Source organism: Convolutriloba macropyga, chromosome 7 (genome assembly GCF_964194025.1).
Source record: "Convolutriloba macropyga chromosome 7, txConMacr16.3, whole genome shotgun sequence".
Taxonomy (NCBI): domain Eukaryota; kingdom Metazoa; phylum Xenacoelomorpha; order Acoela; family Convolutidae; genus Convolutriloba; species Convolutriloba macropyga.
In genome coordinates, this window is record NC_134474.1 from 62,622,391 (window position 1) to 62,648,859 (window position 26,469).

General features: G+C 35.8%; 1 protein-coding gene across 2 annotated transcripts; it reads left to right on the forward strand.

The window, feature by feature from the left end:
* The first annotated feature begins 19 nt into the window (after nucleotides 1-19).
* Nucleotides 20-26,469, forward strand: LOC142343228 (uncharacterized). 2 transcript variants are annotated; one of them, XM_075395000.1, is made up of 8 exons: nucleotides 20-205; nucleotides 1,823-1,907; nucleotides 2,469-2,561; nucleotides 4,710-4,804; nucleotides 5,142-5,268; nucleotides 16,663-16,905; nucleotides 20,639-20,717; nucleotides 25,980-26,158. In XM_075395000.1, the coding sequence occupies exons 1-8, from the start codon at nucleotides 140-142 to the stop codon at nucleotides 26,110-26,112; spliced, it is 921 nt and encodes a 306-aa protein (XP_075251115.1). In that variant the 5' UTR covers nucleotides 20-139; the 3' UTR covers nucleotides 26,113-26,158. The 2 variants fall into 2 exon arrangements, with proteins under 2 accessions (XP_075251115.1, XP_075251116.1); XM_075395001.1 differs by lacking the exon at nucleotides 25,980-26,158 and adding an exon at nucleotides 26,201-26,469 and having other exon boundaries at nucleotides 22-205.

The window sequence follows — 26,469 nt, forward strand, 5'->3', positions numbered from 1 at the left end:
TCGACCAATTATAAAAATGATCTTGTTTTAGATATTTTATGGATTAAAGCCGCTACAAATGTAGTGCACGTATTTTCTAAGAAATTTGGGTGGCTCTGTATTACGCTTTGGAGGAAGAGCACCACTCGCCCAGTGGGCCATGGAATCCCGAGCACACCTGTTGATCAAACGCGAACTACAGAGGCTGAAGAACAACCCACTTTGGGTATGTGCATTCAAAGACCTGGTCTACAATTTTATTGAATCGTACCATCACTCTCACTCTTAGGAAGGCTACACGGTTCATAATTCACTCGCCTCTATTTTTTTGTTTTCTTATTATTCTTGTCTACCTCTTTGTTTAACTTATATCACTAGACAATGATTCAGCTATTTCATTCAGCTTAGGTCAATGACATTAGCTATAAATCCATTGTGTTTACCTTTCTGTCTGACAATGCTATGAGCATGTGTTTGTGCGGTAAATTTACATACTCTACTGTGATATTTCATAGTGGGGGCTCACTGTTCCGTCCATTGGTCACGCCCCCCGTTTACTTTGTTTAAAAAAGCTTAGTCTAAAAAATAGGAGTTACCGTTCTGTCGTAAAGACGAAGTCCTTAAGTTAAATGGAGTGAGAATTGTTTCTGTTTCGTTAGCCATTAGAAACAATCGAAACCGCAAATTTAAGCGCTATCTGTTGTTGATCGCTGACCGAAGGTAAAAAAGTGAAGTACAATAACTGGTTGCGGAAGATAAGACGCAGTTTAATTGGGAAAATACTGGAGTCCTAATAGAACGTTCCGGCTGAATGTTTAGATTTTGTCGTACCCCGCTCCCATAGATTCTCTCAAATTCGGGAATGCGCCTTTAAACATTTCACAATGTGAAGAAGATCTAAGACTAATTATAACAATAAGCTATCATGGACAACCATTTAAAGTTTGGAGCCTCGAAAGCGTTTAATCTGTTTTATCTTTAGAGAAATCGTCCTGCATAAACAGGCATCAAATCAGAGCATAATCTTTTCAAAAGAATGATATTGCTTGCCATGATTTATCCATCAGTTGTTTTTCCCCCGATGAATAAATCAAAATTTTTTTAAGATTTCAGAAAACGTTTTGCTGAATTTTTGAAAAGGCTGAAAATACAGACGAAGTATATATTTAGCAAAATTTACAACCTTTTGAGATAACACCATGTAGACATTTAGTCCTTCGAGTGATGTCTCTTGAGCAAAAATTGATGAGTCTCATTACACAAAGTCAAAAATTATGTTTAATAATTTATGGCCAAATCACCGTAGAATTAAGCTCTGGCAATTTCTGTTTTAGATAGAAAAAATTTCTGCCAGAATAAGCTTAGGACATGATCATTATCACAGTTATACAAGTCCAGAAAATCTTGGAACAATATATCCAACCTCTCCTTTTTGCACCGTATTACCAATACCAGAATGTTTTTGCCCAATTAGTTTGAGAAACCAGCTGAAGAGAGAATCTCTGGAATCAATGCCACCTTTTGGCAACAAAATTAGAAATTTCCTATTAATGTTAAGGTTCTTTGACCAGCTTAACTTGGAAATTAAGTGCTTGATATAATCGAGGAATGAAGTGCAACTGAGGAAAACACACTCCAGTGAAATGTTTTGTAAATGGTATTTTCAGAAACAATTCACGCCCAAGAAAATTTTTGCTGAACTTTCAAACATCCCAAATTTTTGTCATAGATCAAGATATTTTGCATAATTACAATTTCGAGCCCCCCCCCCCCCCCCATTGTTATACCGCATATCATTGTTCTATTTTGTGACAATCCATTAGGTGTTTTTGCTTGGTTTTAGGGCATAGAAGTGGGTCTCTACAATGAGGACAACATCTTTGTGTGGAATGTGAAGTTGAGGGGTCTCAGGCACACAATGTGGGAAGGTGAGATAGCATTATTTGCTAATTATTTATGGCTGAATATAATAGCATAATTAGAAAGGTTTAGTTAGAAAAGGTTATCACAGTCAAGCAATCTTGATGATCTGTGGGAGAAAAGATTTCCTGAGTCTTGTAGGCAAAGAAAACATGTAATTAAGTAATCGTGTTAATGTTGTTGATTAATGGGCATAGGATGATGAGTGATGTTTCAGTGATTTTATTTTACAATTATGAACCAAAACTGTGTCTTTTGAGCAGACGAAATTTGCGAAAACGGTTTTTGCACTGAGGCTTGAATTTGAAATACGTTATAGAGTAAAATTTAGTTTTTCACCTTGATTGGATGTTTTCCTAAGTTCTCACCGGGTTCCAAAACAAACCTTGGGTTCTGAAACTCCGAATTTGAATCAACATATTTTAATCTTGTGACAGAAATATATTAGGACCTTCGTAAATCCAGAACGCAAGCTGGGAGTTTCGTAAAAAAAATCTTGCGCTAATTTTCGGTACAATAGTGTAGATGGTAATTATTAAAATAATAGCATTAAGTTGTTACTATTACAGCTGGAATCTTCCGTGTGATCGTGCAGTTTGGGCCTGACTTCAATTACGTACCACCCAATGTCTGGTTCCACACTATTCCATTCCACCCCAATAGTTAGTCCACTTTCATCCTCCACTTAATTTTTTCAGCAACCCTTGTTTACTTTTGTTCGAGTGAGTGAATGATCATCTTTGCTCCGGAGTCGTTAATTTTCAACAAACTGCGCAGAGTTGTCTATCATTTAGTGTATCGCCTCTGTTTCGTTCCCCCTTCTACAAAACGTTTGTTTTCATTTGCATATATGATCAAATTTGTGCTGATAATGATTTGATTAGCCTAACAAGAGATACGACTATCCGTTACAATAAACATATCCAAAATGAATGAGTAAAAATTATGAATTAGAGGGTCATATTCTGGCTTAGGGGAAGTGTCTTATAAGTGCCCCTCTCCGTCGTGATAATCGAAAACAGGGTATCAAATATGCTTTAACAAAATTTAGTGTTCTATCGGAATAAAATTCAATTAATTGAGTCGATTTTTAATTGATGACGAAGTTTGTGGCAATTATATTAGTCCTGTTGGTCTTTTTTATGCGATTTTTTTGTCTGACCCATTTGACTTTTCGTCCTCAAAAACGGGATAAACAGGTAGCGCCCAGCGGGCATTAAGTTTCATTAGAGGCGCTTAGCCGAGTTTATTAGCCCTTCAAGTGCTTTGTGGCGAAGGCACTGGGAAGGCCGTAGTTTAAGGTTAAAAGGTCATTTTTAGGGAGTTTTTGAGACCAAAATCATTTTTGCAAATTTTATGTTGGACCAGTCTAAAATTGAGGCTGGTTGAAGTTGATAAAGTTCTTTTGCAAGACATATAAACTTATTATGACCGTTTTAAGTGCAAAGTCTTTTGGTACTCCAAACAAAAACAGTCAAATTTATACTGATTTTCACAATTTTTTTCATCAGCACCAGGTGTCACTACTCTAGGGTTTGATAATAGGTTACTGCATAGTTTCTAGTGGTACTGGAATGGTTTTCAACATTTTAACATCACGACTTTTAGCATTTTTTGACAAAACTATTAATTTTTTTTCAATTTTTTGACATTTATTGTCATTAACCAGGTTTTACCAGCCCCAGGGGCTAGAAAAGTTCCTTCGGGGTTTGATAATAAGTTACTGATCATTTTTCATTGGTCATGGAAGAGTTTTCAACTTTTTAATATAAATTTTCGCATTTTTTAAATAAAACTTGCAATTCTTTGAAAATTTTTCTGTCAACTTTTAGGTTTTGCCAGCCTCAAGAGCCAAGGGACCCCTCTAGGGTTTGATAATAGGTAGCTTCATAGTTTCTAGATATGATGGAATTTTTTTCAATTTTTAAACATCACGAATTGTAGTGTTTTTTTGACAAAACTTGCCATTTTCATTTTTTTACATTTATTGTCATTACTCGCGTATTTTCAGCCTCAGTGGCCAGGAAACCTCATCTAGGGTTTTATAATAGGTATCTGCATGGTTTCTAGATGTAATGGAACTTTTTTAAGGTTTAAACATTACAAATTTTAGTAATTTTTTAAAAACTTGCAATTTTTAGAAAAAAATTTAGATTTCTCCAGCCTCAAGAGCCAAGGAACCTCCTCAAAGGTTTGATTAAAAAAAGCTGCTCCATAGTTTCTAGAACTAATGGAATGTATATCAACATTTTAATGACTCGAGTTTTAGCAATTTTTGATAAAATTTATATTTTCAAGTTTTCGGAAAATTATCATGTATCAAGTTTATGAATCTTTATGAGCCAGTGAAACTTTTTAAGGCTTGAAATAGGGAAACTGGTTAGTCTCTTGAGTCAGTGAAATGGTTCTGAAGATATTAATGTCACGATTTTTAGCAAGATTTTGCTGAAATTTGCAATTGTTTTTAAATTTTTCATTATTTCGTCCTTTGAGTTTAACGATCACTACTGGCAAACGAACTTTTTTAAGTGTGGCAGATGGGTTACATGACAGAACTCCAGAGACAAGATTACCACCCTGCACATTGTTCAGGCCGTAAGGGCCCCGTGCAGCCGAAGATCCCCTCCACCGTTCCCCCCCCCCCCCCCCTGTTGCCCCCCCCACCCGCTGCACACACCTCACACCCCTTCAATTAAGCTAAAGCTAGCCTCACTAAACCGCGGCCAGCTGCTGACGGAGCCAACCGCTCGCCGGTCGTTTGAGAGCAATTCGCCGGACAATAGTCGGTTATGTTGTTTTTGTTGTTATAGTTGAAATGAGCAGTGGCAAACCATGTATGTCGTTGCTAGAACAAGGAGTTTGGACTACTGACGTCACTATGCACTCTGTTCTGCTAACACTACAGGTGAGAATAATTTGTAAGTTGACCAGTATCTCGGCCTTCGTTTGGCTATCGAAAAAACGAGATTTTTTGTCCTTTATACGAATATGGGCAAGAGTTGCTCTAACATCTTTTAATGTTTCCGCCTGTATTCCTTCACAGAAAGCAGTCCTTAGAGTGGTTTTGATTCTTCTCTTATCGTTTTATTGTACAATCGTTTACCGGAACTTGCTTTCGTGTTGCTAACAGTTTTAGTGTAGTTGATATAGTCTAGTTAAGGTTGCCTGCAAGTTTTATCAAAAATTGATTAAAGTGTGATTTTGTGTGTAGATGTTCTATCTATCTGTACTTTGATTTTCAGGAGCTGTTGTCCAACCCAATAGTTGAGGGCGCAGTGAATGTAGAGGCAGCAGAGGCATTAACCCAAGTGCCAGAAATCTACACCAGAATGTGCTCAGACTGCATTCAGGCCAGCATACGTGTCAATGGTATGTAAAAAAGAAAATAAACTGAATAGAGAGTTTAAAGGGATTATTCTTGTGACGAAGTCTTTTATTTTTGAGCGCCTACATAAAAACTGCATCTCTATTTAACTGCATGAAAACATAAGCTGCTCTTGGAAATTAACTAAGTTTTGATTGTTAACAAACAGAAGAAAGATAATATAAGATGACGTTCTAAACCCCGTGAAGTACACTTTAAGTTTCGAAATCTGTAGGGCTATAAATGTTGTAAACTGCACAAAGCTCGTTCAAGTTGATTTCTCAGAAGATGAAAACAAAGTTTCTCCAGCATGTTTTTGGGTTAGAATTTCATATGAGAGCAAATCTTGGTTTCGCTCTGGGAACTAAAGACTTGATTTTCCAAGGTTGACTTCAAGAAAGCCGTGCGAAGAGATCTTGGGATTTTACCGGCCAGGTTTATGTAAGTTCACAAGCCTCATTTACTCAGCTTTTCATTCGATATGAATCGCGAAAATTGGTTCGTCTAATATCCAGGCTAGGGCAGAATAGGATAACCCATGGCTCTCGGATAGGACGAAAATTCCCTAATAGTTCAGAAAATATAATAAACCAATAAGTCCCGAATAAGCTGACAGATTTTTGCCTTATGCAAAAATGCATGCTGCTAAAGTCACTGAACGTCATGGTCAGAGCAGAAAACATGTGTTTGCTGTGAGCAAGTTGCTGTGTACAAAAACCGGAAGAAAAGATTTTGCGTTATGTACCATTCATGATCAATCACTGATTGTCTGTAGCTAAGGCAAAATCGACTCATGTGCGCGTTGGTTTTGTGTTTATGTCATCTGTATTTAGGTAACATAATCATTAATATATGCAATACTCCTTTCAGATGAGTTTATTTGAGTGCAATATGCCCGCTTTTTATTCCTCAATCAATTATTTGTTTATTTTGAACTTATACTTGTTTTCCACGCTGCGATGTTTACTACACCAACTGCTTGCCTTGTTTCTTACATAGACTTTATCGTAGTCGTCAGTCAATCGGAAATGATTAATGTTTTTTGGGTTATTGCCCATAAACGTAGCGATTTTTTTTCTCTGATATTCTTTCTTTCTGCCGTGAATATTCGAGTTTGCTGTTTTTAAGTCTTCGTGATTTGAGATCAAGCTTGGACTGTACCGCTCAAGTACTCAATTGTAGCCAGGATTACGTTGAGCTTTTGGTGGCGACAGAGGTGAGGTAATGCGCGCAGATGTACACCAAGCCATTTTTCCTGTAACAATTACCCATTATATTATTCCTGCTGGTCTTATTGATGCGAATTCATTCTAATGACTTTTTAAATAGTTTTTTGTCTGATAATTTGATCTTTTGTCCTCAGAAATAGGATAAACGGGTACCACCCGGAGGGCATTAGTGCTCTTAGAAATCTGCCAGTCCGTTAGAATGTTTCACCAAAACTGCCGAGCAGGGAATTAGTGCTCTTAAAGCTCTACTATACTAGTCGTTTAGTGCTCTCCGAGCTCTACCGAGGAGGTGTAATTTCATTTGAACGTCTTTTCTGGTAAATTTGGACCACCCTCTTCTGTTCTGCTACCCACCACCCCCCACGCCGAGAAATTTGTCCGACGTTTGTTCCCGATTAAGTTTATGATTTTGAGTTGAATTATAGTAAACGTGTTGGTCTTTTATGCAAAATTGTCGCTTGACCGTCTTGATTTTTGGGTAACTTTTACGCGCTTGACTTCTTCGTTTTGCGTGATCTATTTTTTCTTCTTTCAATCACAAGTGTCTTCCATTAACAAATGAAGAGTGCGCCAAAATTGTTATAATTGTTTTCACTTTAATTTTCATTAGTGATTTTATTGGTATATAATAACCTGTAATGACGTCATTTTAATCACCTAGTGACCTTAAATAGCACCCTCCTCCTCCGCCTCCTTCCCCCCGCCAAAGGAAGCGGGCAGTCATATATTCGAGCTCTCACTAGTCGTTTGAGAACAATTCTTCGCACGTTAGTGGGTTATGTTTTCATTATGCTATCACCTCCTTTTTTGTTTCTCTTGGTCATAGGCTTTAAGTTTGAGATATCTAGTGTTTGTACTGTCCAATAGTCACGAAGCACTTCCTGCTCATCCAACTAACGAACGTTAATGTCCAGAGATACTAAAATTAAATTGAAAGTGAAAAGTGTCAGAAACCAAAAAGACGACGTAAACTGTTAGAATGTTGAGAGCAAACAACCAAATGTAAATAGTGTTTAAGATAAGCTTGATTTTCTTTGACAAGAAGTTCTACTTGTTCAACTTATACTTGACTAGAGAAATGAAGCCTTGAGGAAAGAACGTGAGAACGGTTTGTAGGAGATGCTCAGGTTCGAGAGCATAAAGCAAGTTGGTGTAATGGTTGTTGTCAAATTGAGCTTGTAATTAGGAGATGCTGATTTGAATTCAGTACTGGTTCTTTTTCAGAGTATTTGCGACTGCTCAGACCTACGAACAGGTTATAGGCTCAGACCATAGTCTCTGAGCTGAACCATAAGAGAAACAAGATAGTTAGAAACTATGAAATCGGTGATGTGCAATTTAAGTGGGAGTGTTAGAAGGAGAGAAAGAACAACCTAATAGAATTTGTACCTAACATAAGCTTGATTTTATTTGACCATCTCTATATGTTTGGAAGATGAAAACAAAGTTTCTCGAGCTTGTTTTTGGGTTAGAATGAATTTCATATGAGAGCAAACCTTGGTTTCGCTCTAGGAACTAATGACTTGATTTTCCAAGGTTGACTTCAAGAAAGCCGTGCGAAGGGATCTTGGGATTTTAGCGTTCAGGTTTATGAAAATTCACAAGCCTCATTTACTCAGCTTTTCATTCGATATGAATCGCGAAAATCGGTTCGTTTAATATCCATGCTAGGGCAGAAGAGGGTAACCCATGGCTCTCAGATAGGACGAAAATTCTCTAATAGCTCAGAAAATATAATAAACCAATAAGTCCCCAATAAGCTGACAGATTTTTGCCTTATGCAAAAAATGCATGCTGCTAAAGTCACTGAACGTCGTGGGCAGAGCAAAAAACGTGCGTTTGCTGTGTGCAAGTTGCTGTGTACAAAAACCGGAATAAAAGAATTTGAGTTATGTACCAAATGTGCATATCTTTCATGACCGGGTCAAAATATGCACGTCAGAAGACATATACCAAAACGTTTTTGTTTGTAACTAGTTATAGCTGGAAAATCTTGGGCTCATCGATGTATGACTTCTCGGAGTTCTCCGTTGGAGCGTAAGTTGTAACCACTTGTAGCCATGTCTCATTGGCCTTTGCTCAAACACTTCTTGTTTCTCTGGAGATAAACATAAAATCAATCACTGATTGTCTATAGCTAAGGCAAAATCGACTCATGTGCGCGTTGGTTTTGTGTTGATGTCATCTGTATTTAGGTAACGTAATCATTAATATATGCAGTACTTTGTCCTTTCAGATGAGTTTATTTGAGTGTAACATGCTCATTTTTTTTCCTCAATCAATTATTTGTTTATTTTGAACTTATACTTGTTTTCCACGTTGTGATGTTTACTACACCAACAGCTTGCCTTGTTTCTGACATAGACTTTATCCTAGTCGTCAGTCAATCGGAAATGATTAATGGTTTTTGGGTTATTGCTCATAAACGTATCGATTTCTTCTCTAATATTCTTTCTTTCTGCCGTGAATATTCGAATTTGCTGTTTTTAAGTCTTCGTGATTTCAGATCAAGCTTGGACTGTACCGCTCAAATACTCAATTGTAGCCAGGATTACGTTGAACTTTTGTTGGCGACAGATGTGAGGTAGTGCGCGCAGATGTACACCAAGCCATTTTTCCTGTAACAATTACCCATTATATTATTCCTGCTGGTCTTATTGATGCGAATTCATTCTAATGACTTTTTAAATAGTTTTTTGTCTGATAATTTGATCTTTTGTCCTCAGAAATAGGATAAACGGGTACCACCCGGAGGGCATTAGTGCTCTTAGAAATCTGCCAGTCTGTTAGAATGTTTCACCAAAACTGCCGAGCAGGGAATTAGTGCTCTTAAAGCTCTACTATACTAGTCGTTTAGTGCTCTCCGAGCTCTACCGGGGAGGTGTAATTTCATTTGAACGTCTTTTCTGGTAAATTTGGACCACCCTCTTCTGTTCTGCTATCCACCACCCCCCACGCCGAGAAATTTGTCCGACGTTTGTTTCCGATTAAGTTTATAATTTTGAGTTGAATTATAGTAAACGTGTTGGTCTTTTATGCAAAATTGTCGCTTGACCGTCTTGATTTTTGGGTAACTTTTACGCGCTTGACTTCTTCGTTTTGCGTGATCTATTTTTTCTTCTTTCAATCACAAGTGTCTTCCATTAACAAATGAAGAGTGCGCCAAAATTGTTATAATTGTTTTCACTTTGATTTTCATTAGGTTCGAGAAGCTAAAACAAGTTTTTGTAATGGTTAGCACACTGAGCTTGCAATGAGCACTAGAACGCTTCATTTTCAGTGATTAATAAGCGCATAGCGATAGCTGGGGCTATTATTGGCCTTCTCTTGGTTTTTTTTCAAGATTTTTGTTTCGACCATACGACGTCACAATCTGCTTTTTGTTCTATCGTTCATGCAATTTCAACTGAAGTGTGTGCGTGACGTCATTTTTCGCTCTTAATGGAGCGAGTTTTTTTGTTAATTCGCGTGATTAAAATTTTGGGCACAGGTGACTTGCCTCACAATAATGACTTCCTGACTTTGAAATTGACTTTTATTTACTTTAATTCAAAATGATGTCAAGGGAATGTGTGTCACTCTAAATGAAGGTTGTTTGAGAGCAGCTAATAGAGGCAGCAGTTACTTATACAGAACCTTAATCAAAATTTAACATCTCAGCCTTCAATGAAGAGGCTGATTTTTTTGGTCTGTCTTTTTTTACTCTTCTTGAGGCTGCAGATCTACGAAGCTATTGCGGCTATTTTCTGGCAATCTGTCAGCTATGTTTTTGCCTGCTTGATAGAGCCGCTAACAAAAACCAATATCAAGTTTGCAAGTTTGGTAATTTATTCACAGAGCCCTGAGATGTCAAGAATCGCCAAACCACGATGAAGAATTCTAATTGATTTTAATTTTAAGCTTAATGATCTAACGTGTTGAACTGCGCTCCAAATTTACCTGAGATTTTTGTAATACTTTGTGAAAAAAGAAAATCGATCAATTTCGCTTTTTGGCAGTTTTCTAGCAGTATGTCGTTTGTGTTTCTTAGTCTTGTTTTCAGAAGTTTTCTCTTTGATAGTTTTTCAAAAAAAGTTAAGAATTTTTTGCCATGTTGCTTTATTTTTTTAAATATACAATCGGTAATGATATTCGTTTGTTTTATGTCGTTTTCCAGCTGTATTGCCCGCTTTTGACAACCTAATGATCTGACGTGTTAACTGCAATCCAAAATTACTAGAAAATTTTGGTATACTTTGTGAAAAAAGAACAATCGATCAATTTCTGCTTTTGGCAGTTTTCTAGCAGTATGTCGTTTGTGTTTCTTAGTCTTGTTTTTAGAAGTTTTCTCTTTGATAGTTTTTCAAAAAAGTTTGCTTTTTGGCAGTTTTCTAGCAGTATGTCGTTTGTGTTTCTTAGTCTTGTTTTTAAAAGTTTTTTCTTTGATAGTTTTTCAAAAAAAGTTAAGAAGTTTTTGCCATGTTGCTTTATTTTTTTTAATATACAATCGTTAATGATATTCGTTTGTTTTATGTCGTTTTTCCAGCTGTATTGCCCGCTTTTGACAACCTAATGATCTGACGTTTTGAACTGCAATCCAAAATTACTAGAAAATTTTGTAATACTTCGTGAAAAAAGAACAATCGATCAATTTCTCCTTTTGGCAGTTTTCTAGCAGTATGTTTGTTTCTTAGTCTTGTTTTTAGAAGTTTTCTCTTTGATAGTTTTTCAAATTAAGTTAAGAAGTTTTTGCCATGTTGCTTTATTTTTTTAATATACAATCGGTAATGATATTAGTTTGTTGTGTGTCGTTTTTCCATCTGTATTGCCCGCTTTTGACAACCTAATGATCTGACGTGTTGAACTGCAATCCAACATTACTAGAAAATTTTGTAATACTATGTGAAAAAAGAACAATCGATCAATTTCTCCTTTTGGCAGTTTTCTAGCAGTATGTCGTTTGTGTTTCTTAGTCTTGTTTTTAGAAGTTTTCTCTTTGATAGTTTTTCAAAAAATGTTAAGAAGTTTTTGCCATGTTGCTTTATTTTTTAGTATAAAATCGTTAATGATATTCGTTTGTTTTATGTCGTTTTTCCAGCTGTATTGCCCGCTTTTGACAACCTAATGATCTGACGTGTTGAACTGCAATCCAAAATTACTAGAAAATTTTGTAATACTTCGTCAAAAAAGAACAATTGATCAATTTCTTTTTTTTGGCAGTTTTCTAGCAGTATGTCGTTTGTGTTTCTTAGTCTTGTTTTTAGAAGTTTTTTCTTTGATAGTTTTTCAAAAAAAGTTAAGAAGTTTTTGCCATTTGCTTTATTTTTTTTTAATATACAATCGGTAATGATATTCGTTTGTTGTGTGTCGTTTTTCCATCTGTATTGCCCGCTTTTGACAACCTAATGATCTGACGTGTTGAACTGCAATCCAACATTACTAGAAAATTTTGTAATACTATGTGAAAAAAGAACAATCGATCAATTTCTCCTTTTGGCAGTTTTCTAGCAGTATGTCGTTTGTGTTTCTTAGTCTTGTTTTTAGAAGTTTTCTCTTTGATAGTTTTTCAAAAAAAGTTAAGAAGTTTTTGCCATGTTGCTTTATTTTAGTATAAAATCGTTAATGATATTCGTTTGTTTTATGTCGTTTTTCCAGCTGTATTGCCCGCTTTTGACAACCTAATGATCTGACGTGTTGAACTGCAATCCAAAATTACTAGAAAATTTTGTAATACTTTGTGAAAAAAAGAACAATCGGTCAATTTCTCCTTTTGGCAGTTTTCTAGCAGTATGTCGTTTGTGTTTCTTAGTCTTGTTTTTAGAAGTTTTCTCTTTGATAGTTTTTCAAAAAAAGTTAAGAAGTTTTTGCCATGTTGCTTTATTTTTTCTAATATACAATCGTTAATGATATTCGTTTGTTTTATGTCGTTTTTCCAGCTGTATTGCCCGCTTTTGACAACCTAATGATCTGACGTGTTAACTGCAATCCAAAATTACTAGAAAATTTTGTTATACTTTGTGAAAAAAGAACAATCGATCAATTTCTCCTTTTGGCAGTTTTCTAGCAGTATGTCGTTTGTGTTTCTTAGTCTTGTTTTTAAAAGTTTTTTCTTTGATAGTTTTTCGAAAAAAGTTAAGAAGTTTTTGCCATGTTGCTTTATTTTTTTTAATATACAATCGTAAATGATATTCGTTTGTTTTATGTCGTTTTTCCAGCTGTATTGCCCGCTTTTGACAACCTAATGATCTGACGTGTTGAACTGCAATCCAAAATTACTAGAAAATTTTGTAATACTTCGTGAAAATGAACAATCGATCAATTTCTCCTTTTGGCAGTTTTCTAGCAGTATGTCGTTTGTGTTTCTTTGTCTTGTTTTTAGAAGTTTTCTCTTTGATAGTTTTTCAAATTAAGTTAAGAAGTTTTTGCCATGTTGCTTTATTTTTTTAATATACAATCGGTAATGATATTCGTTTAATGTGTGTCGTTTTTCCATCTGTATTGCCCGCTTTTGACAACCTAATGATCTAACGTGTTGAACTGCAATCCAAAATTACTAGAAAATTTTGTAATACTATGTGAAAAAAGAACAATCAATCAATTTCTCCTTTTGGCAGTTTTCTAGCAGTATGTCGTTTGTGTTTCTTAGTCTTGTTTTTAGAAGTTTTCTCTTTGATAATTTTTCAAAAAAGTTAAGAAGTTTTTGCCATGTTGCTTTATTTTTTTTTAATATACAATCGTTATTGATATTCGTTTGTTTTATGTCGTTTTTCCAGCTGTATTGCCCGCTTTTGACAACCTAATGATCTGACGTGTTAACTGCAATCCAAAATTACTAGAAAATTTCGTAATACTTTGTGAAAAAAAGAACAATCGATCAATTTCTCCTTTTGGCAGTTTTCTAGCAGTATGTCGTTTGTGTTTCTTAGTCTTGTTTTTAGAAGTTTTCTCTTTGATAGTTTTTCAAAAAAAAGTTAAGAAGTTTTTGCCATGTTGCTTTATTTTTTTAATATACAATCGTTAATGATATTCGTTTGTTTTATGTCGTTTTTCCAGCTGTATTGCCCGCTTTTGACAACCTAATGATCTGACGTGTTAACTGCAATCCAAAATTACTAGAAAATTTTGTAATACTTTGTGAAAAAAAGAACAATCGATCAATTTCTCCTTTTGGCAGTTTTCTAGCAGTATGTCGTTTGTGTTTCTTAGTCTTGTTTTTAGAAGTTTTCTCTTTGATAGTTTTTCAAAAAAAGTTAAGAAGTTTTTGCCATGTTGCTTTATTTTTTTAATATAAAATCGTTAATGATATTCGTTTGTTTTATGTCGTTTTTCCAGCTGTTTTGCCCGCTTTTGACAACCTAATGATCTGACGTGTTGAACTGCAATCCAAAATTACTAGAAAATTTTGTAATACTTCGTCAAAAAAGAACAGTTGATCAATTTCTTTTTTTTTGGCAGTTTTCTAGCAGTATGTCGTTTGTGTTTCTTAGTCTTGTTTTTAGAAGTTTTTTCTTTGATAGTTTTTCAAAAAAAGTTAAGAAGTTTTTGCCATGTTGCTTTATTTTTTTTTTAATATACAATCGTTAATGATATTCGTTTGTTTTATGTCGTTTTTCCAGCTGTATTGCCCGCTTTTGACAACCTAATGATATGACGTGTTGAACTGCAATCCAAAATTACTAGAAAATTTTATGATACTTGGTGAAAAAAAGAAGAATGGGTCAGTTTCTATAGCATATTTCTAGCAGTGTGTCGTTTGTGTTTCTTAGTCTTGTTTTTAGAAGTCTATTGTTGGAGAATTTTGAAAAAGTTTCTGCCATATAGTTTTTTTATATACAATCAGTAATGTTGTTAATAACCGCCTAAGCTTTTCAGCTGGCTATTATAGCGCTCCTAATTTTTTTTACTTCGTGAAATAAAATTTTTCGGCTTTAACCTGAGTTCACAGCTTGTTCAACACTTTGCGTGAAATCTTTTTCACTTCTCTAGGCTAGTTTCACTCTTCTCTCACTCTACTAATCGTATTTTTTATACAGCAGTTGCTCAGGAAAGCAATTCAAAATGAGCACAGTGAGTATCAAAAAACGAAATCAGAAATAGAAACGGGATAAACCCCATTTTCAGATGCCTGTTACTGGGACGTTGTTCTTAGTTACCATCTGTAATGTTTATTATAGATGTGCAGCTATAAGCTGAGTGGAGCTATATTGCGGTGCTCTTGGTTTTTTCACTATTCAAAGAATTTGATTTGTATTGGTGCGCTCTCTTTTTCAAAAGTTAAGAAGTTTTTGCCATGTTGCTTTATTTTTTTAATATACAATCGGTAATGATATTCGTTTGTTTTATGTCGTTTTTCCAGCTGTATTGCCCGCTTTTGACAACCTAATGATCTGACGTGTTGAACTGCAATCCAAATGTACTAGAAAATTTTGTGATACTTGGTGAAAAAAAGAACAATGGGTCAGTTTCTCCTATAGCATATTTCTAGCAGTGTGTCGTTTGTGTTCCTTAGTCTTGTTTTTAGAAGTCTTCTGTTGGAGAATTTTGAAAAAGTTTCTGCCATGTAGTTTTTTTATATACAATCAGTAATGTTATTAATAGCCGCCTAAGCTTTTCAGCCGGCTATTATAGCGCTCCTATTTTTTTACTTCGTCGAATAAAATTTTTCGTCTTTACCTTAGGTCACAGCTTGTTCAACATTTTGCGTGAAACCTTTTTGACTACTCTAGGCTAGTTTCATTCTTCTCTCACTCTACTAATTTTGTTTTTATACAGCAGTTGCTCAGGAAAGCAATTCAAAATGAGCACAGTGAGTATCAAAAAACGAAATCAGAAATAGAAACGGGATGGGATAAACCCATAAACCCCAATTTTAGATGCCTGCTATTGGGACTTTTTTCTTAGTTACCATTTCTAATGTTTATTATAGCTGCGCAGCTGTAAGCTGAGTGGAGCTATATTGCGGTGCTCTTGGTTTTTTACGATTCAAAGAATTTGATTTGTATTGTGGCGCTCTTTTTTTCACACTTTTTCATGATTTTTGAAGTCAAATTGAAGTAGTGATTTTGGTCACGCGAAAACAGGAAATGGAGCGTAAAAGCGAGTGGTTTTGTGGCGTGAATTTTTTTTGATCTTATTTTAAAGTAGAGTGAGAAAACGATGTTTGAACAACAACTCGCTTTCTCGCTAGTGATTTTTTTGTTTCAATGCGGCAATTTCACTTTGGTTTTTACTTTTTTTCCAATTTTTTTCCAGATTTTTTTCTTAATGGTTTTTCGCAGTCCATTCATAGTTCATTCTTGGCCTAATTTGTCGCTAGAATCAAATTTACATGTTTTGCTAGTGGTTTTTTGTTCTCCCTAGTGGCATTTTGACATTGATTTTCTGTTTTTTTTTGTATTTTGATCTGATTCTTTTAGAAATAGTTTTCTCAATTCACTCAGTCCGTTCTAGGTCTAATTTTTTGTTTAGTCAATAAAAATTCTTTGAATTGTACGTCAGGACTTGTCCTGCTATGTTTTTTTGTTTCGTCGTCTGACGCTCTTCGTTTTACATTTGTTCACACAGAAAAGCTGAAAAAGGCAAATTTTTCAAATTACTCCTTCCTCTCACTAACGGTGTTTGCGCGCGTGACGTCATTTCTCATTTTCTCTCTAGCAGTGGTTTTAAGATCATTTGCGTGATAAGATTTTGCTCATACATGACTTACCTCGCTCAATAAAGTGACTTTAAAATTTAAGTTTAATTTGAATTAGTTTAAGGTCGAAGGAACCTGTATGTGCAGTAGAGGTCCCTAATGAAAGGCTTCTACGGAATAAATGTTAACAAGCTTCATTAATTTATTGCTGAATTTTTTACCTATTTTTTTGAGCGGCGTTATTTAGATCTGTATCTGTTTCTATCTCTATTATACGGCGCGCAAGTCTATTCCTTCGCAGCTATTCCAGCAATCTGCCGGATATGTTTGGTATTGATACTAGCCCCTGTGTCGTGCCACTACGAGAAAGGAGTATGTCCAGCTCCAAAATGGCCATCAAAATAGATCGCACTTTGAAATTGTTTGTACGAAAATTATTTTTTCCTTAGTTTTTTTTTCCATTCTTGCAATCCTAATTTTGGTTATGGGAATCAACGGCGGCTATTTTCCGGCAATATACCGGGTATGTTTCGTTTGTTGAACTGTCATTTTTCCAGCTGGCTTGCCCGCATTTGACCCTAGCGATGAACTGAACTGGCTGAAACAGACGTTCCCCACTCCACACGTAACTGTAGAATACCCGAAATCAGCAGGGCTCAGAACTGCAACTGACAGAGAAAGAAGTAAAGAAACTTCAGGCACAGTTGCACCTGCTCAATTAGTATCTTTTGAAGAGTATCAAGAGTTCTGGAAAACTATGGGCACGTCACTGGAACAGAAATCTCATATCGGAAGTGTTGGTGAGTACTACTTTTTTTAGTGTTTAGTACTCTTAAGTGAAAATTACAGCCCATAATTCAGCAAAGTATATATTGCCACCAGCGATAGCTTTTTAAAACTATATTATCGATTTTCACTGTTTTATAGACTTTAATTATCTCTGCTGTCGCATCAACAAATACTAATACACAGCACGTATCATCAACGTTTTTTTTTATAAAGTTTTTGTTTTTATTGTTTATGAACCACATATAGTTCCTATATGATAATTCGATCATTCCGAGTAATCCATTCATTTGGTTTGGGAAAAGTATGATTTATCCTAAAGTATTCTACTACTTTCGGTTCTCAACAGGAGCTTTAAGTTTGCTCATATCTTCTAATGTGTGAATTGTTCTAGGCCCAAATGGTGAGTTAAGCACCCAAAAATACTTATCGGTATAAATTAAACAAGTAGAGACATCTTTTAACCATTTTTATCTTTTCACGTTTTGCTCATGTTTTCCCTGTTTCGTTCAAGACCTCCAGAGTTAGTACATGGTAGAGTAGACTAGCATGTAAAAAGTAGATCGAAGAGATTATCTCCGATTGAGACACTCAATGCCTGTAATCTCATCCGTCAAGATTGTCTTCGTTTGGAAAGCACCCACAACTGATTTTGTTCCCACGAGCCACCCTCCAGTTACATCAGCACCTTAAACGCTGTTTTTCTTGATATCTTGTCTCAATGTAAAACGGCAGTTTTTATTAATCACCCAATATATAACTGCTGCAAAAGTGATGTTTCAAGGGGGCTATTATCGGTCTTTTATGCAATTTAAAGTGTTGAGCATATATGTGGGCCTTGTTGATCTCTTCTTAAATTGATCTCGAATGAAGTTTGGACCAATTGTGCTTGAGTGTGCTAATATTTTGACCGAGTTGACCACTCGTGACTTAAGGTTCTTGCGTGATCTAAATTGTTCTGTTCTGAATTTTAAGCTGCTGAAATCAATTGGAACGAGTTTGCTAATGAGTTAAATAAATTCAGTTACGCTTTCCGTGACAGTTAAAAATCTTTAAGCATTTTTTTAAATTTCGGATGTTTCTGGCCTTTTTTTAATGTTTACAATTTAAAAATTTTTTATTTTAACTCGTGCGTTGTTTTGATTTTCAGCTTTTTTAATTGCTCTCAAATGAAGTTTGTAGCAATTAATTTAGTCCTGTGGTCTTTCTTTTTTATGCGATTTTTCGCTCGGCCGATTGTTTGTCTGACTCATCTGACTGCGTCCTCAAAAACGGGACTAGCAGGTTGCACCAAAAGGGCATTAAGTTCACTTGGAGCCTTTAACCCCTTAGTTTCCCGGTATACGATTCACAATACATGTTTTGGAGCCGTATGCTCATGGTGTGAAGGGCATTTCTTAGAGTTCAGCCCCTCCCCCAAACACACCCCTCCACTTTACCCCTCTCCCACATCAACCGCCCCCTCACTTCACCCCCAAACCCCACCCCTGCTTATCGTTCAGGCGGTAAGGACGTGGCACCGTGCAGCCAAAGGCCCCCCATCGTTGCCCCCCCCCCCTCCCCACCCACCATTGCCCTCTATCAATCTCTCCACCCCCCCCCCCCAGCTGCGCTCACCTCGCGCCCTTTCGAAGCTGAAGTTAATTTCACTAAACCGTAGCTATCCGCTGACAAAGCCAACCGATCGCCGGTCGTTTGAGAACAATTCGCCCGAAGTTAGACGGTTATGTTTTTTTATTTTTAAAGTCAAATTGAGGTGATGATTCTCGTCACACCGAAATGGATCAAAAAGCGAGCCGTTTTTCGTTGTGAAAATTTCCCACCCTACAATAGAGTGAGAAAACGATTTTTGAACAGAAATTCGCTTCCTGGCTAGTGGTTTTTTGTTCCCATGTGGCAATTTAACTGTTTTTACTGTATTCTATCGTATTCTTTTCTGTATGGTTTTTCCTATCTGTAGTTTTTGTTCAGTTAAATATTAATTGAATTGTAGGTCAGGATAGGTGTGGCGCTCTACCGGCTGTGTTCTGAAATTTTAAAAATAACCGTTTCTTTATTTTACTTTTTCAATCTGTATCAAAGCAAATGATTAATTAGGGCTTAATTTATCGTTAAGCCTCGACTGTAGTTTATTACTTTGGATCTATTAGTGTAATCATAGCTCTCATCCAACCGCAGACATTATTGTATGCTCTTGTCAGTTAGCCAATTTACTTAAAACTGTGTTTTTGCTCACCTCGTGACAAGACTGAACTGGCGTTTAAACCCAAAACAGGCACGTGCAATGTTTAAAATGCCGATTGTCTCCAGTGACGGAATTGAAAATGTCAGAAGTTCCTCTACACGAAGCCAGAAGTTGACTTCCATGAACTTGACGGCATTTTAGCTTCCGGCATTTTCAACCTTGCAAGTTGCGTGATTTAAGCAAGGGTACGTGACTCTGCAGAAGTCACTTCAAAATTCTGGCTTCCTATCTCGAACCGCTTCGCTTTTCTCAGTTAACGCCTGAAATTCTCAGTGACTTCAAGTCACCTAACCTATACTTATGATCTAAAGCAAAATTAGGCCTTATGCTGCTGAAATTGTTGGTTGAATTTGAATTTTTTTTAGTTGAGAGTAACTCAATTTGGTTTGATCTTGAACTGCTAAACGGGTTTCATTGATATGGGAATGCTCTGTGAAGCGTTAATGCTTCTCATAACAACCTTTATTTTGTTTATTTTGATTGATGAGAGCAAACTAATGTTTGCACTTATTTGCGGTTAATGGAGTGCGTAGTGTGTCTTAATAGATTCCGTTTCGGTTTACCGCAAAAGTTTGTGGGTCGACTCATAATGGTCGCCGATTCGATCGATAGAATGGTGTGATTTTTTGGATGCATATTTTCTTAGGAATTTTGGTGCAGAGATTCACCCGGACCTGAGTTTTGATCAATGCACTTTATAGACATTTCATATTAAAATTCATAGTAAAATTCTGAAATTATTCTGAAGATTATGAACTCCAATTCTGTGAATACTATGAACGTTATGAATTTTTTCATAATTTGATTTAATTTTTTTGGTCTTCAGGTGTTTAATTTTTTCGGGATTTTTGTAGTCTTTTTGAAATTGTGTGTGTCAAATTTACTATCCTAAGTTTAGTACTTTTGTACAGAATTCGCCTTGCTTTAAAATTTTTGGTTGATAATAGATGTGTTTTTGCATTCTTCGTTTCTTTAATAATCTTGATTGGTGCATCTTGATGGTGATTGCATTAATATGAATATTGAAGCTTATTTCTTGCACTACACTGATAACCGATTTGATCTTACCTTTCAAAAGAGAGTACTGCTTTACACTTCTGCACTGCACTGAATTTAAATGTCGAAAGAATGCTCTTCTAAACAGCTCTGAAGGTTTGCTTTGTTGTTTCTATATATTGACGTCTTTGGATGTTCGAGTAACGTATTTCACTAACAATCTCAATATGCTAAAAATTGATCCCGATGTGATGTAATCACTTCCTCGCATATATGACGTCACATTCACAGGTGGGGAATACTGATTTTCTGAAATATAGATGCAGAAAATTTTTTTCTGGTTTATGCCTTCAAGTCAATTTCTGTTATATTATCATCATATTATGTGTATCATTTCTGTATTATAATTGTATCGGTGCGATTGCTTAAAAGAAATAGTCCGTCTCGTGATATTATTGACCATGCATCTTGTTTTTGATGTGGTGTATTTAAGGTTGTTGTTTCAGCCCAAATGCAGGAGACGGAAGCGAACTCTCTCTTTACTGAAGACGAAATGAAGGAACACCTGCAGAAACAGCTAGAACAGTTAGTTAATGAAGTCATTCCTTGCAGCACTATAAATGTTATGTTCACTAATTGAAATGGTCATATTTCAGTCTTGAGTTTTAATTAATGACTGAGTTTAAAAAAACCATTTTTGTCAAAAAGAACTTTCGATATTGAAGTTTCAAAGCTACAATGATGAGTGCTAATGTGCGTTAGTGTTCCAACTCATCAATTACAAATTTAAATTTGATAATAAATAATGAAAGAAGCGTATCCTGATTAATTCATAGAATGTATTTATGCACTTTTATGAAAAAAGAAAACATCTTGGTTATATTAATTGTTTTTTTCTTAAAGACTCTTTGCGCATATTTGCGTTCATAGTTTATTGGAAGACCTGTAAAAAAGTTTCAAGAGACATCATGATAAGACGACATCATGATCCACTTTATTCTTTAACTGCAAGTTGCATTCGGACAACAAATTTTTCACCATGGACAAAGGAGAAAAAAACTTTTTCGAATTGTTGTTTAATAGCCGCCCTCATCTTCTCAGCCGGCTATTATTGCGCTCGTATTTTTTTTTTACTTCGTCAAACTTTTTTTCGCTTTACCATTTTGCCGCTTTTTCGACATTTTGCGTGAAATCTTTTTGACTTCTCTAGGCTAGTTTGTCTCTTCTCTCATTCTGCTAAAAGTGAATTTGAACATCAGTTGCTAAGCAAAGCAATTCAAAATGAACAGAGTCGGTATAAAAAATTGAAGTCAAAAATAGAAACGGGATAAACCCATAAAGCCCAATTTTAGATGCCCGCTATTTGAACGTCGTTGCTATAAGTCTCAGTTACCACCTCTAATGCTTATTGGTGTTGATAGTAGCCCCTGTAGCCTCTCTCTAAGAAACAGAAGTATGTTCAACTACGAAATGCCATCAAAATAAATCGGACTTAAAAAATATTTTTGTACAAAAATCTTTTTTTTTCAATATATTCTATTTTTTCAATCCCAATCATGCTTATTGGAATCAACGGCGGCTATTTTCCGGCAATCTGCCGGGTATGTTTTTAAATAGACGCCTTTTGTTGGGGTTTCATTTTTTTTACTATCTAAATGATTTGGATGGTATTGGGGCAATGTTTTGAAAAAAACCTGTTAACAATTTGCGATTTTTCGATGACAAAGAGAATTCAAATTGTAGTGGTTATTTAAGTCATGTCGGATATTTCAAAGGTCAATGAGCGGCTGATGGTTTTTGACTTTTACGCTATCTGCCTCTATAAAACGTTTGTGAATTTTTGAGTTTTGGTTGTATTTGTTAATAGCCGCCATCAGCTTCTCAAAAGCCCTAGTGTAGTCGCTCTGCTCTATTTATTTTGTTCTTACTTTTTTTCCGTTTTGAGAAAGTCACCACTTTGAAGTGTCAGTTCTGTTCACAGTCAAGGTCAAAGTGAAATAAGAAAAAAAGCTAGAACAATTATAGCTAACGCCTTATGCGGCTATTAATTGATTTATTTGAATGGAGTTCTCTGAGCTTTGATAGGAGTGCTCTATGATCTGTGATTACTGTTATCACCCCCAATTAACTGACGCCATATCGTTGCTCGTGACAATAACAAAAACCGAAAAACAAAGCAACTGGTTTCAGTTCGTCAGTTATGAGTTACTCTAATGCCGTCCCGAGACCAGAACGGTAAATGTCACATTTAACTGGAGTTAAGGGGGGTGTAGTGGCATTTCTCAGTGAAGTTCGCAATGCCTTTTTCAAGAAAATATTTTAAGAATATCTGTCCAGATGAATTTTTCCGATTTCCGTAATAGAGGCTGGAGTGGATGGCCAAGTTGTGCTAAATTTGGTGTAGTTTTGTCAAAAGTATTTTCGGCTGTGCAAGAGACAGTATGTCTGGAGTCCTGTTTTCGAATCTCTGTTTTCGAAATCCCAGTGTGTAAAAAACGGTTGCTCAGATAGTTTCTATTTTGGTTTTTATCAAAATGACATTTTGGTACGTTTAGTCATAGATTAGCTTCTTCTGTGCCTTTACTCACGATCAAATTGTTGTCTGGCAAGCAGTAGATGTTTTGTATTCCAATGAGTGTACTTCATGGTTTTTTGAAATTCTGCGTTTTGAAATAAGTGCGGGCCATAACTCCGCTTATTATAATTAAGTTACAATACTTGGCTTTGTAATGTTGTAAATTATGTTCACTGTATGCATATTTATGGTCAATGGTCGAGAAATAGGTGGTGCTTTGCGACGCGGATTCGATTATACGTTGTTAATTACTCATGTGCGTCTTCTAATGGGTGGATGTTTGCCATTTAATACTTTTATGAGTTGCTGTTGAAATGCTTTTGTGAATTGCTGTTGAAATGCTTTTGTGACTTGCTGTTGAAAGGTTTTTTTGTGATTTGTTGTTGAAAATTTTCAAATATAAGGCTAGCTTAATAGTTTATCTCTTTTTACTGTTACGACTGTGGGTAAGATAAAATATTGATCTGAACAGTCTGTATGTTTTTCCATATTATCATCTATTATCAATTACAATATTTTTAATAATTTATTATCAATTTACTGGAAGGGGGAGCTGGCAGAAAAGATCTTAAACATTTTATAAAATCTTCATCTGGTAATATGGATGTTTGGAAGGCCAATACGTGTCTCAAATTGTGAAAAGATTTAACAATATCTAACACAACACAAATTTGTGTCTTAAAATCTTTGATACACGTATTGGCCTTTCAAACATCCATATTACCAGATTAAGATTTTTAAATGTGTTTACGGTTACCAAAGTTAGTTCTTACCATTACACAAATACCTGCAAATTCATCAGGTAAAAAGTCAACAATATCAAACACAACACAAATTTGTGTTTTGCCATTTTTACCTGATGAATTTGGAGGTACTTGTGTAACGGCAAGAACCAACTTTGGTAACCGCTCTCATCCGATCATTGATTTAAAGCCGTCTGACATAATAAATTTTAAATTTCGGTCTCAGGGATATTTCACTCATTACTGGAGACAGGATATTGCATTCGGCCTTTTGTTAAAATTGGTTCATTTGAAAATGTTTGAATTAATGTGGTCTTGAATCGTTGATCCAATTTGCTTGTGAGCATGTAGCAACGATTTGCGTTGCAAGAGATTTATTTAGTATACTACACACATATCCAGAGTCAACTACAAGTTTCTTGTTTCCGATATTGAGGGGCCTGTTTTACAGTTCGATCTTTTCCGATCCGATTGATCGGTTATCATTGTTACCATAATATCTGTGCTGCTGTCAATGTAACCATAATTTTATCATACGTTTCTTCTCGAAGGTTAAGGGAGTTTCCATTATGGGTCACTTTTTCAACGGAATTCACTCTTTTTTTATAGTTAGGATTTGGCTCACGTGGTTTTTGGCATTGACGGGCAAAATGATATTGGAGTCTGCAATGATTACATTGTTTGCACATCGCTATACGTTTTTCTTGGTGATTAATTGCATTTCCGCTAGGTAAAGCAGTGCGTTTTTGTGTGTATGGGTCTGCTCCTTATTTAGTTTTCCAACTCCATATTAATTTCAAGGTCACGTGCTCGGCGGGGTGCAATTGCTTCTTTCAAAAGTTCTTTGAGTGTCAGGATCAAATATGATGGTACTAAATACTTATGGATTCATTCTTTCTTCGTGGTTTCCGAGGGCCCAATTTTTATCTACTTCCCTCAGTTTGCCGTAGAAGTGTTTAATTTATTCTCAATATTGACTGCTTGCTAGTTAGAAAAACTACGTATCAGTAGTGAGATTCCTGGGCAGACGAATGCTTCTAACTCTACTGTATTGAGGTTATCGACGGTGCTGTGTGAAGTTTAACTGCTCAATACCGTTCTTCGTTCTATACCGATGGTTAATTAAAGTAAAGAGACTGTTATTCTGTCTGCCTGTGACCATGGTTTCGCTCCTCATACCATCCCGGTTCAATCATCCTGTGACACTTATTGCGCAAGTTTTTTCTCTTGGGCTTTCCTGAATCGTTTTTTCTTAGATGGGTTTAAACTGCAACCAACTGCTTTGGATTGGGGGACAAGTGGAGTGTCGAGGATGATGTTCTCTTTTGCCTCGAGTGAGAGTTTTCATTGCTTTCTCCAATTATCCGGTAATAGTTTTTCCCAGAAAGTTTCTATCCTATGTGGGATAATTTTTGCTGGATGTGCCTTGTCTTACTCAACAAGAATTGAGTATCCATATTGCGAAGCGATTGCACGTTCACTTTTTACTGAGTCGTTTCGGCTAGGCGAATTACGCGGCTGATTGTAATGCTTAAATTCAAAAGCAAAATTTGCATCAAGATTAAACTGTAACTAATCGCATATGAAAATTGAAGAGAAGTATCACTCAGGCTGCTAGTAGATGAACAGCAAAATTTTTGTCAGCAGGAATTATATTTACAGGCACTTGAGTCAAATGACCTTCAAAATATTTGAACGAAGTCTATAAGTGCATTGGGAAAAGTAAAATCAGAACTAATTTTGAAGTCGCGTAAGATTTACTGCATCATTGAAAGTAAAAAATATGATCTATGTATGACGAAAGACAACGGCTCGCCAGTCGCTTGAGAGCAATTCGCCCGACGTTAATGGGTTATGTCATTATTTAGAACTACTTTTTTTACTTTTGTGTTAACCTCTTTAATAGAGGTTTACCTTTGTGAATGGAGTTGAGAGTTCAGTGATACAGCAATTTACAAAAATATATATTAGCCAATTTTGAGTTCTATACGTTAGGTAGTGTCGTTTTACTGTCGTGTTACTGATTCGCCTTATTGACAATTTTCCGTGGATTTCTAGTGGGAAAAGATCTATTCAATGATCCCTTTTTAACCTATTCAATGATCACTTTATATATACCTAATGGTTTTGACAACTTCTGCTTTATATGTTTCTCTAAAAAGCTAATGCTGAGTTTTGCCATTTTTGTGTTTAGTCACTTTTATAAAGAACCTGCAAGGCCTGATGATTAGGCTTAACTGAATCGTTTTTATTGGTTTCATTTAACAGTTTGAACAACTTGACTATTTTCAATTTTTTAAGCAATTTTAAGTGATCTAAGAGGTTCCCTCTGTTTGCTGTTCTTTGTTTTTTTTAGTCTCAGTTCTCAGAGGTCTCCTCGACTTCGTAAATGTGTTCAAGCCACTTTTTATTTTTCTGAAAAATAGTTGTTCGAAAGACATCGAAAAAAAAAGACTATCAAGTACTGTTCTGTAAACCAGGCTGATAGTGAAATCTTCAGTTTGTCCAATTCTTTGGATTGCATTTCAGGACTTGCTGTGTTGCGGATGCAACTTCAAGATGGCTAAATATGGAAGTTAAGATGATTTGCCGCAAAAAACTTGACTTTATGTCCCACATTGCTAACTGTCAGTTACCAAAAACATGGAAACAAAACATCTGAATTTGACTTTTTCAATGCTAGAAATATGTTTTCACTACATATTAATGGTAACTAACCGACATTCAACCTTCTGATGTTACAATTACAGACGCTAACGATTACTTGGTTGTGACAAGAGCAGACAACGATCTCCTGCATGGATTTTTTACTGGAATCAGATGTCACCAAGAACAATTCAGACGTCACCCCTACAAGAGGTTCTAGTTTTTTTACTGGTTTCAGACGTCACCAGCAGAAGTCCGCCCGAGGTCTCAGACGCCACCTCTGATGTCCTGTTCCCCGGTTAGATCGAGCCAAAAATCTCTAATTTTTTCGACAAAAAGCCACCAAAAAATTGAAATTTGTCCCCCAAAAACC

Excerpts from the sequence above, each read along its gene's own strand:
- LOC142343228 (XM_075395000.1), top strand. The coding sequence starts at position 140 with ATGGAATCCCGAGCACACCTGTTGATCAAACGCGAACTACAGAGGCTG. Across the intron at positions 5,269-16,662 it reads GGCCAGCATACGTGTCAATG|CTGGCTTGCCCGCATTTGAC; the intron begins GTATGTAAAAAA and ends TCATTTTTCCAG. Across the intron at positions 16,906-20,638 it reads ATCTCATATCGGAAGTGTTG|CCCAAATGCAGGAGACGGAA; the intron begins GTGAGTACTACT and ends TTGTTGTTTCAG.